Consider the following 12,288-nt stretch of genomic DNA (forward strand, 5'->3'; position numbering starts at 1 on the left):
CCCAGCAAGGAGCCCGATGTGGGACTCGATCCCAGGACGCTGGGATCATGACCTGAGCCGAAGGCAGCCGCTTAACCAACTGAGCCACCCAGGCGTCCCTCTTTTCATGATTTTTAAAGCAAACCTTTAATATCTTACTATGAGTTGTTTGAGGCTGTTTAGATATTTGTAGTTCAGTTAGCAGTACAGGCTAACATTGTTTTTCAAGGGGTGTTTTTGATCTTTGTTAAATTATTATCTTTATGTGGGCTTCAGGCTCTCAGTAATTATGAGGAATTCTAATGACACTTAAGACTTCTTAAGTTTGAAATAATCTTTTATGAAATCTTCTAGGAAATATTTTGGTTAGTTAAAAAAGCTATCAGTATCACTTTATAATACTTTAAAGAAAAGTATATTACTAAAGTATCCTAAAAGTTCAATTTTACCCAAGGTTTGAGCACTCTCAATACTGAAAAAAAGTTCTCAGGAGTTCAAAATGTAAATTAGAAAAAGACAATCCATCATTCCTTCTTTGTTTGTGTCCAAGATCATGAATAAGTGGAAGAATTTATTTGATTACCTTTGTATCTATTCACTGAAAAATTATTATTATAAATTAAACTAATTTACATATTTCTAACTTCCACTTCAACATATTTCCAACTACATTAGATTAGGTAAAGGACACCAAATTCATATTCTTTTCTTTTTCTTTTTTTTTAAAGATTTTATTTATTTATTTGACAGAGAGAGATCACAAGTAGACGGAGAGGCAGGCAGAGAGAGAGAGAGAGGGAAGCAGGCTTCCTGCCGAGCAGAGAGCCCGATGTGGGACTCGATCCCAGGACCCTGAGATCATGACCTGAGCTGAAGGCAGCGGCTTAACCCACTGAGCCACCCAGGCGCCCCATATTCTTTTCTTTTATTAAAATATCTCAGTATATTTGTATCACTTGTGAACAGTGATTATAATATAAATCTTACTATCCTATCCCCAAAATAAGACTGCTCATCATTATTTATGTAATCTGTTGTCTAAAGGCATAATATTCTAAGGGACTAGTTGGTAGAAATGGGAATATATGGAGTCCTTCTCTCATGTCCTTTGATTTCCATCCTTTGGCAAGCCTCTTATCTTTCAGTACTCTGCCCAACTCTATCTATGTAATATAGAACCAGAGGGTAAAATTAGAATTTTCTTCACCACACTTACCCTCAAATAGATGGGATTTTTTACCGGGGGTGGAGGAGAGGGGGCAGTTGCAGGTTTTTTGAGTGTTCTTTTCTATCCATAGAACAGACCTGAGAAAGTTCTATGATAAATATGTTTGTAGCAGAGAAAAGAATAACTGATTGCTCTTTTGGATAATCAGAAGTTTATCTTATGTTTAGCAGTTTTGAGTTTATTGATACTTTTTATATTATCGTAAATATTATCCAAAGCAAGTTTTAGCTTTTTTTACCCCAGTTTTATTCATTTTTTAAAAGATTTTATTTATTTATTTATTTATTTATTTATTTATTTATTTTAGACAGCATGCAAACTGGGGGAAAGGCAGAGGGAGGGCGGAGAGAGAATCCCAAGCAGACTGCACCAAGTGCAGAGCCTGATGCAGGGCTCCTTCCCACAACCCCAAGATCATATGACCAGCCAAAATCAAGTCAGATGCTCAACTGACTGAACCACCCAAGCACCCCTTACCCTAATTATTTATTTGTAGGCTGGTGTCTGCTTAAGATTCTCTCTCTCTCTCCCACTTTGGCCTCCCCTCCCCTGCCTGCCCCTCTGCTCCCCCTGCTCACACACACACATTCTCTCTGGGTGGTATTTAAAATTGGTCCTCCAAACCAATTTTTCCTTCTTAATTTATATTTTAAGTGATACTTTTTGATCTGGTGAGAGAGTTTGGTTTTGGATGATTAATTTTTTATTACAAAACTTTTTTTTTATAAGATTATACAGATATATTACCTGCACCTAAAAAATTAAATATGCATTTATTTTCCAATTTTAGGGCACTAAATATCAAGAACTACAAGACTGCTTCAGTACAGTCCTATTAACATCTGGAAGACAAATAGCTTTCTAGGTTGTGACTACCAATAATTCATTATCGAGTGCTAACTATTTGCAAAAAACATAAGATGTGGAACATATCTCAAACATTTAAAAGATATTTAAGCCTGAAATTCTAATATTCTTCCTTGTTTTAGTACTGTTACTTAACAAATAAACTATTTGTTAATAATTTAACATATGGTTATTGATCTTTGTTTAGATATGTGTTCTGGGGAGAATATAATAATGTTTAGACCTTCCATAAAATCCCAAAGTGCTGTCTATCATTTGAAAGCTTAGTCCTAATGTTGAAGAATTGTAAGCTTGGAAAGCCAGGGTGAAGGCTGGGGTTGGTGGGATAGAAAGAGCACATTAAGTTCTTACTTTGTGTTTTTTCCTGGAGGTATCTGAAAATTGGAATGACAGCTTATCCAAGTGTCACAGAATTAAAGCATTCTTAACATCAAAAAGAAATATGGATCCACTCATATTGCATAGATTAATGTATACACTTTAGAGAGTCAGGTAAATGTCTCCTTTTATGTGGTTTCATGCCTTCTATTTATGGCCTGTGTAACACTTCATATTAGCCAGTGGCAGCCCCAGGATGAGTTGGACGAAGGGAAAATGGGGAATGCCCTTTTAGTTGAGTATCTTATAAAAATACAAAGTTACAAGATGGATGAAGTTTGTCTTTGGTGTCCTGTCATGCGCATTTGTAGCTCTCCAAAGCTTCCTCTCCTGGAACATCTCCCTCTTGGTCTTATTCTCTTGTTCCCAGATTATCTCTTTTTCATTTGCCCTACCACTTTAAAAAATACCTGTTCTTAAAAGATATGATTTACAGACATACTGTAATTTACAGTAAGGTCTTTATTAACAATCCTTATTCAATTGGGGGTGGTAGTGGTAGTGGTAGTATTTAAAAAAGGAAATTTATTATCTCTATTAATGTAATATATTGGGGAAGTTATTTTTGATCCATGGTGATTTCCTTAGTACTTGTCCTTTTGCCATTCTAGACTTCTCAGAGCTAGAAATCAGAATATATAAAGGCTGCAGTACTCTTCTTTTCAACCTGCTTTTTTTTTTTTTTTTTTCGGAGGGGGGGATTTATGTCAATTCAGCTGAATCTGGCTTTTAAAAGGATTACAGATGGTACAGAAAATTTTTATGGTTGTAATATATATCTATTACACACACACATATATATACACATACATACATACTTTGGGGGGGAATGTCTCCAATATATATTTATTTATTTTTATATAATTTATTTTATTTTTAATATTTTATTTATTTATTTATTTTTATATCTCATACTATTTACCTTTTTCTAAAAGAATATTTAAAATCTTTATTTCCTATGCAAAAGACAGTGTAGATTGAACATCTTGAAGACAATATCCAGGATATAATGTGACCCAGAGGGAATACATTTGTCTTTAGGAATAATTTCACCAGGTGCACATAACTGAATAAAAGTCATATATATTGATAAGTGTTACTGAATAAGCCTTATAAATGTATTCATTCTTTTGCAGTGAGATATATATTTTCAAATTTTATTAAAATCTAAATAATTGCTCATTTACACTTTTACCTTTGTTAGCTATAATTAATTTTTATTGATGTGCCTCTAATGGCAATACACACTTCATATAATATTCATAGATGGGAATGCTCATCTAATACCTTACTGGAGGGTGTAAGAAACAGTATGACAATTGGCAGAGCTTATTAAGAGTTTACATAAATGCATTGTGTCAATTTACAAAAAAGCAAACACAGAAACCAGTTATAGGAATAGTGAAGTCTGTGGAAAAACTAAGATATTTGAAATGATAACAGAGGAACACACACACACACTTGATTTAAGGGGCATAAATTAGTTATGATGGTCACTGATTTCATTTTTAAAAATTTCACTTGTTTATTTAGAGAGAGAGTGCACAAGTGCAAGTGGAGGAGGGCAAAGGGAGAGGGACAGAGAGAATCTCAAGCAGACACAGTACTGAGTGCGGAGGCCCACTCAGGGCTCCATCTCATGACCCTGAGATCATGACCTGACAAGAGTTGGACACTTAACCGACTGAGCCACTGAAGTGCCCCAACCTTTTGTTATTTATATTATCTTGGTCATAGAAAAAATATGAAAAGAGTTTCAATTTATTTTATGAGGCTAATATAACTGAACAAGGATAGCTGGGAAGGAAAATAATATTTTTCACTCATTAAAAAAAACAGAATCAAGTACTAGCCAAAGGAATCCACATTTTAAATGATCATAAAATAAGATTGATTATTCTATGGCTATATGATAGCTTGACATTATTGGATCTATTATTATAATTAACTTAATATATTAAAATGGAAAAAATACATGTTTTCCCAATAGATGCTGAAAAGCCATTTGACAAAATTAAATACCCTTTCCACTTAAAACCTCTTAGGAGGTGAGGATTAGGAAGAACCTTTCTTACTTTATAAAGGATATCTATCAGAATTGTAACTAACATTAAGCTGGAGCCATCAATAACTCTAACACTATTGGAAAATCCAGTTAATGCAATAAGACAAAAAATTCCCGAGGGGAATAAATATTAAAAAAAGAAATACAATATCATTACTTGCAGATGATATAGTTACCGATTATGTAAAAAGAAATTATTGAACAATATTAGAAATAATAAAATAGGCCAATAAACAGGATGTATATAATGATCTGCAAAAAAGATAGTTTTTTTTAATATGACAATTAGAAAGTGTGAAGCTATTGTATTTACAATAGAAAACAAGCTATAGAAACTTAGGATTAAAATGCAGATATAAAAGAATGGCCTGAACAATGTATGATGTTCCAGGGAGACTCAATATGTAAACATTCTATTTCTCTCTACTACATCAATAGATTAAATGCAGTTTAATAAAAAAACCCTACAGAATTAAAAATAATAAAACTTGAATAGCTACTTCTAAATTTTATTTTGAAGACAAAATATGAAAATACCAGTAGGAAAATTTGAAAGAGGATATTTGTTCCAACCAAAAATATAGTATGGGACTATTTATAACATAACTACAACATTAATAGGGCATTTAAATTAAATGCCAATTAAAACTGGCAGGGAGAACACATTTATTTGCTGGCATTCTTTCTCTGACACTGAAAATATAACATTAAAATAATGGGCCTAGAAAACTGTATAATGTAAAGGGATCATCAGAGAATAAGGAGTTTCAAAAAAATACAATAGACCAGAAAGAAAGAAAGAAAGAGCAAGCTAGAAACATTTAACTTAAAGTGTGTTTAGGAAAGCCTTTCTCAGTCTATTTCTTTTTTTCTCCCACCTCTTTTCTATCTTCAGTGCTTTGGGCAGCCCAGAATTTTAACCCCAGATAAAAAAATAAAAGATCTTGCCTCTAAACATTTGGAAGATTTACCTAAGGAAAATTAGGGCTACAAGAGTAAGGTTTTTATTCTGGCATTATTCTCATAATAATACTTAGCCTGGTTGTTTTTCTGGAGGCCTCCATAGCCTAAAGTGTGGCTCTCTACTTAGACACCTTCAAGTGAAGAATGGCTAGTCAATAGCTGTATACACATACCCATAGTCACAGGCAGCTTTTCTAGCGATGAGGGAGAGTCAGTGGAAAAACATTCCTACAGATATACTAGCTACCTAGAAAAATCACTGCTATGTTCTGTTCATTCATAGGACTTTCTAAACTTGCCAAACTTGACTGTCCCAAATTGCCTTCTGGCCAAGGTAGAGTAAGAGGGGCTGGACTTATTCTCCTAACTTAAACAATTGAAAACTGTACAAAACAGACACAACCCCTCTTCTTAGACATTGGACACAGTGCAAGACTGATCAATGAGAAAAAAACAACTGCAATTGCTTTTTATTTGGAGGCACCTTCTGGACTGGAGATGATGGAGGGAAACCTCAAAGTATGGTAGCCTTGCTCAGGTAAGACAGAAATTGGAACTCAGGGAGTCTAAAGTGTCTGGAATTTATGGGGTAGAGTTCTAGAGAGGAAAGAGCTACATAGGAAAAGAGTTTACAATTGTGCACTGGAGTACCCTTAATTCTGCTGACACCTAAGGCACATGGAATTTAACCCCATGAAAGAAGGCAAAGGACAACTAGGGACATGTCAGCTAAGTGGTTCCCACAGCTTATAGAGCCACCAGGCATCTTTTGAGAATGGGAAGTTCCTACCAGCCCATGGAGGGTCTCTGTCAGTCTCTTAGGGCATTCAGTTCCAATCCCAGAGGATCTAGACTGTGTTAAAGGTTGCCCTAGACCCACCCTAACAAAAGTTTTAAAACAAGTCTCATAAGGATCAAAATGAAACAGAAGTAACTAATCTCAATAGAACTATCCCCTTTTCTGTAAAGGGGACAACTAACAATATGAAATATGGTGTTTTCCTTCCAATAAAACACTACTAGACATGCCAAGAAGCAGGAAAATAACCAGAAAAAAAAAATTAGTCATCAAAAACAAGCCCCCAAATGGCAGAGAAGATGGAATCAGCAGCGAGGACATTAGAATAACTATTATAACTATGTTAATGTATTTAAAGGAGAATATGAGCACAATGAGGAGAGAAATTAAAGGCATAAACAAGACCAGATGGAGAATCTAGAAATGAAGAAAATATCTGAAATGAAAATTTTTAGTAAATGGGGATAATAACAAATTAGGCATTGCAAAAGGAAAGAAAAGAAACTAGTGAACTTGAAGATATAAAAATAGAAAATGTTCAAAGTGAAACACACAGAAAAAAAGACTAAAAAGATGAAAGGAATGTCAGTGAGCTCTAGAACAGTATCAAGTGTCATATGTGTTATCAAGTCTTAGAAAGTGGCAGAGAGAAAAAGATTTAAAGAAATAGTGGCTGAAAATTTCCAAATATGAAGAAAGACCCTAATTTAAGATGCCCAAGGAATAATAAGCAGGATAAACGGAAATAAAATGCACACCAAGGGGCTGCCTGGGTGGCTCAGTGGGTTAAGCCTCTGCCTTTAGCTCGGGTCATGGTCTCAGGGTCCTGGGATCGAGTCCCGCATCGGGCTCTCTGCCAGGCGGGGAGCCTGCTTCCTCCTCTCTCTCTCTCTCTCTCTCTCTCTACTTGTGATCTCTCTGTCAAATGAATAAAATCTTTAAAAAAAATGCATACCAAGACACATCATAATAAAATGATTGGAAAGCAGTGATAAAGAGAAAAATCTTAACATCTGCCAGAGGAAAAAAACTGTATATGAGAATTCTTATCAGAAATGATGTAAGTCAGAAAAAGAATGACAACTTCAAAGAGTTCAAGGAAACTGTCAATTCAGAATTCTATGTTCTATATTCTATATATATATATTATGTATATTATATATATATATATATATTCTAAATTCACTGAAACACTTTTTTCCATTTCTTTTTTCCAAAACACTAAGGTGAAATAAAGACTTGGATTACAAGAAATGTTAAGGGAAATTTTTAGGTAGAATAAAATGATCAGATGGAAACATGGTTTTAAAAGATGCTAGAGGAGCACATGACTGGCTGGGTCATTGGAACATGTGACTCCTGATCTCAGGGTTGTGAGTTCGAGCCCCATGTTGAGCATGGAGCCTACTTAAATAAATAAATAAATAAATAAATAAAATTAAAAAAATTTTAAAAAGGATGCTAGAAATGATAAATAGAAAAACCTTTTAATAAACAATTTTATTGGGGCACCTGGGTGGCTCAGTGGGTTAAGCCGCTGCCTTCGGCTCAGGTCATGATCTCAGGGTCCTGGGATCGAGTCCCACATTGGGCTCTCTGCTCAGCAGGGAGCCTGCTTCCCTCTCTCTCTCTGCCTGCCTCTCTGTCTGCTTGTGATCTCTGTCTGTCAGATAAATAAATAAAATCTTTAAAAAAAAAAAAGAAATAAACAATTTTATTTATTTATTCGACAGAGATCACAAGCAGGCCGAGGCAGGCAGAGAGAGGGGGAAGCATGCTCCCTGCTGAGCGGAGAACCCCACGCAAGGTTCAATCCCAGGATCCTGAAATCATGATCTGAGCCAAAGGCAGAGGCTTAACCCACTGAGGCACCCAAATTTCTTTTCCTCTCCTGGTTTAATTTCTTTAAAGAATCAGAGATAACTTATTATTTGTAGTAAAACTATTAAAAATGTGTTGGGTTTATAACAGATACAAAAATAAATTCTAAATAACAGTAGCACAAAAAATGGGAGGAGGGAAATAGAGATACAAGAGTCTTCCGTTGTGTATGAATTGCTATAGTATCATTTGAAGAAAATCAGTAGTTAGCTAAAAATATATAACTGTAGAACAGCCTTTAAAAAGTAAACAGAAATTTCTGATAAGATAAATTGGAGAGAAAATGTAATCCTAAGTACTTAATCCAAAAGAAGGCAGGAAAAAATAAAAGGAATAAAATAGATGGGACAAATAGAAATCAAATACATAAAAATCAATCGTATCTAACATATTGATAATTACATTAAATGTAAATAGCTAAACACTGCTTTTTGAAGGCATAGATTGTCAGACTTGGTAAAAAGAAAGACCCATTTATGTGCTTTCTAAAATAAACCCACTTTCAATGTAAGCACATAGGTTAAAAGTAAAAGGATCTACTTGGGGGGCACCTGGGTGGCTCAGTGGGTTAAGCCTCTGCCTTCGGCTCAGGTCATGATCTCAGGGTTCTGGGATCAAGCCCCGCATCGGGCTCTCTGCTCAGCGGTGAGCCTGCTTCCCCCTCTCTCTGCCTGTCTCTCTGCCTACTTGTGATCTCTCTCTCTCTGTCAAAAAAAAAAAAAAAAAGGATCTACTTGGGTTTTTGGCAGCGGTTTTAGAACAAATATTCTATTTTGTAACTGTCTATTTTGTAATTAAGTCTTTAGTCTTAATTCTGTATTTAAATTGATAACAATGCTCACCTTTACTTCTTTTTTCATTACCCAAATTCATTCTTTTTCTTTCCATTTGTATAATTTTATAATAAAGGAGAATGTGAGACCATAGTTTTTCACATTTGTGAGCGTCATTACTTTTTTAAAATTAATTTTTATTTGAATGTAGTTGGCACACAATGTAACATTAGCTTCAGGTTTATAACATAGTGGTTTGACAAATTTAAACATTATGCTATGCTAACTACAAGTGTAGCTACCATCTGTCACCACACAATGCTGTTACAATATCATTGACTATATTTCTTATGTTGTGCCTTTTATTCCTGTAACTTATTCATTCCATACTGAAAGCCTCCATTTTCCACTCCTCTTCACACATTTGTCCCTTCTCCCTGCCTTTTCTCAAGATTACTTTGGCTCTTCAGGGTCTTTTGTGATTCTATGCAATCTGAGTAATTTTTGCTCTCGTTTTGTGAAAAATGCTGTTGGTATTTGATAGGTATTGCATTCAATCTGTAGGTTCCTTTGGGTGATATGGACATTTTAACAATATTAATTCTTTTAACCCAAGCTCATTTGTTTGTGTCATCTTCAATTTCTTTCATCAGTGTTTTATAGTTCTCAGTGTGTAGGCCTTTTACCTCTTTTGTTAGTTAAATAATATCCTAGATATCTTATTCTTTTTGGTACAGTTGTAAGTTGAGTTATTTTCTTAATTTCTCTTTATGCTACTTCATTATTAGTGTATAGAAATGCTGCCAATTTCTGGGTGTTTTGTATCCTGCAAATTTACTGAGTTCATTTGTTACTTCTAACGGGCTTTTTTGGTTATTTCTAACGTTTGTTTGTTTTGGTGAAGTCTTTAGGGTGTTCTGTGTATAGTATCATGTCATCTGTAAATAGTGATGTTTTAGCTTCTTTACCAATATGGATGCTTCTTATTTCTCATCTGATTGCTGTGGCTAGGACTTCCAGTACTATGTTGAATAAGAGTGGCAAGAGTGGACATCTTTGTCTTGTTCCTGATCTTAGCAGAAAAGCTCTCAGTTTTTGTCCATTGAGTAAGATGTTTGCTGTGGATTTTTAAAAAATGGCCTTTTTAATGTTCAGGTATATTTCCTCTAAACCCAATTTGTTGAAATTTTTTTTCATCATGAAATGATATTAAATTTTATCAAATTTTTTCTGCATTTATTGAGATGATCATATGATTTTTATCCTTTGTTTTGTTGGCGTGGTGTGTTATATTGATTTGTGAATATTGAACCATTCTTGGATCCTTAAAATGAACCCCACTTGATTGTGGTGAGTGATCCCTTCAATGTATTGTTGAATGCGGTTTGTGATTTTTTAAGTATCTTTAAAAAAAAATTCACTTATTTGAGAAAGAGAGAGAGGACAAATGGAGGAGGGACAGAGGAAGAGGGAGAAACAGACTCCCTGCTGGACAGAGAGTCAGATGTGGAACTTGATTCCAGGACTCTGGGATCATGACCTGGGCTGAAGGCAGATGCTTAACCAACTGAGCCACCCACTTCTCCCTTTGTTGAGGATCTTTGTACCCATGTTTTCTTTTTTTGTGGTGTCTTCTGCTTTTAGTATCAGGGTAATGTTGGCCTCATAGAATGTATTTGGAAGCTTTCCTTTCTCTATTTTTTGGAGTAGTTTGAAGGGAATAGGTTTTAACTCTTAAATGTTTGGTAGAATTTACCTGTGAATTATCCCAGTCCTGGACTTTTATTTTTTGATGGTTGATTACTGGCTAAGTTTTATTACTAGTAATTGGCCTGTTTGAATATTTATTTCTTCCTGATTCAGTTTTGGAAGACTTTGTGTTTCTAGGAATTTATCCATTCTGTCCCAGTTTGTTGACATATAATTTTTCATGATACTCTCTTATAATCCTTTGTATTTCTGTGATGTCAGTTATTCTGTCTTGTTTCTGATCTTATTTATTTGGATCCTTTCTCTTTTCTTCCTTGATAAGTCTAAGAGTTTATAAATTTTGGTTATTTTTTCAGAGAACCATCTGTTGGGTTTCATTGAGTGTGTGTGTGTGTGTGTGTGTGTGTGTGTGTGCATCTGTCTGTCATTTATTTCTGCTCTTTTATTATTTGCTTCCTTCTACTCACCTTTGGTTTTGTTTCTCTTTACCTAGTTCCTTTAGGTGTAGGGTTAGGTTGAGCTTTTACTTTTTTTTTTCCCCTTGTTTCTTGAGGTAAGTCTGTATTGCTATATAGTCTTAGAACTCATTTTGCAGGTCCCAAGGATTTTGAATCATCATATTTTCATTTGTTTCTGTGTACTTTTTAATATTTATTCTTTGCTCCACTGACCCACTGGTTGTTCAAGTATCATGTTGTTCAGTCTTCGCATGTTTGTGTTTCTTACAATTTTTTTCTTGTGATTTAGTTCTAGTTTCATACCATTGTGGTCAGAAAAGATGCATGGTATGAATCCAATCTTCTGAAATTTATTGAGGCTTATTTGGTGGCTTAATATGTGATCTATTCTGGAGAATGCCCCATGTGAATTTGAAAGGAATGTGTATTCTGTTGTTTCTGGGTGGACTGTTCTGTGTATGTTACGTCTATCTGGTCTAATATGTCATTACAAGACACTGCTTCCTTATGGATTTTCTGTCTGGATGATCTATCCACTGATGCAAGTGGAGTGTTAAAATCCCCTGCTGTTATTACATTCCTGTCAGTTCTTCTCTTTGTTAATATTTGCTTTATGTTTAAGGGCTCCTGTGTTTTGTGTGTAGATATTTACAATTGTTATGTCCTCTTGTTGGTTTGATCCCTTTATCATTACATAATGCCCTTCTTTGCCTTGTGTTACAGTCTTTGTTTTAAAATCTATTTTGTGTGATACAAATATTGCTACTCTGGCTTTCCCCCTGCTCATGCCCATTTGCATGGTAACTGTGTTTCCAACCCTTCACTTCCAGTTTGTGTTTCTTTAGGCCCAGCAGGGCAGCTGAAGCTGAAGCGGACACAAGCCAAGGTGTCCCAAGATTCTCTGTGTTGATGGCACCCTGGCAGGACAGCTGAAGCTGATGTGGGTATAAGCTGGGGTGCCCTGGGATGCTCTGAGCAAGGTGTGCCCAGAGCAGGGGGAAGCTGAAGCCTAGGTGTTATGCACAGGAGGTCCCTGAGCTCACCGCACAGAGGATGCCCTGGCAGGACAGCTGAGCTCAAGTGGATGCACTCGGGAGTGTGGGGTCTCTATGTACAGAGGACACCTTGGCAGGATAGTGAAGCTGATGTAGATATAAATGAGTGTTCCAGGACTATCTGTGAGTATC

General features: G+C 35.4%; 1 protein-coding gene across 11 annotated transcripts in view; it reads left to right on the top strand.

Moving 5' to 3' along the window:
• C2H4orf47 (chromosome 2 C4orf47 homolog) overlaps positions 1-12,288 on the top strand; it is a 71,020-nt gene that overhangs the window by 16,235 nt on the left and 42,497 nt on the right. For 10 of the 11 annotated variants that reach the window (XM_047715117.1, XM_047715141.1, XM_047715118.1 and 7 more), the window contains one exon: positions 1,998-2,236. The exons of the other annotated variant lie outside the window; for it this stretch is intronic. In XM_047715117.1, the coding sequence (XP_047571073.1) occupies positions 1,998-2,046 (49 nt within the window). In that variant the 3' untranslated portion in view covers positions 2,047-2,236. Of the gene's footprint in view, positions 1-1,997; positions 2,237-12,288 lie in introns of those variants that run through there. 11 annotated transcript variants of the gene reach the window in all.

The sequence above is a fragment of the Lutra lutra genome, chromosome 2, assembly GCF_902655055.1.
Source record: "Lutra lutra chromosome 2, mLutLut1.2, whole genome shotgun sequence".
Classification (NCBI taxonomy): Eukaryota; Metazoa; Chordata; class Mammalia; order Carnivora; family Mustelidae; genus Lutra; species Lutra lutra.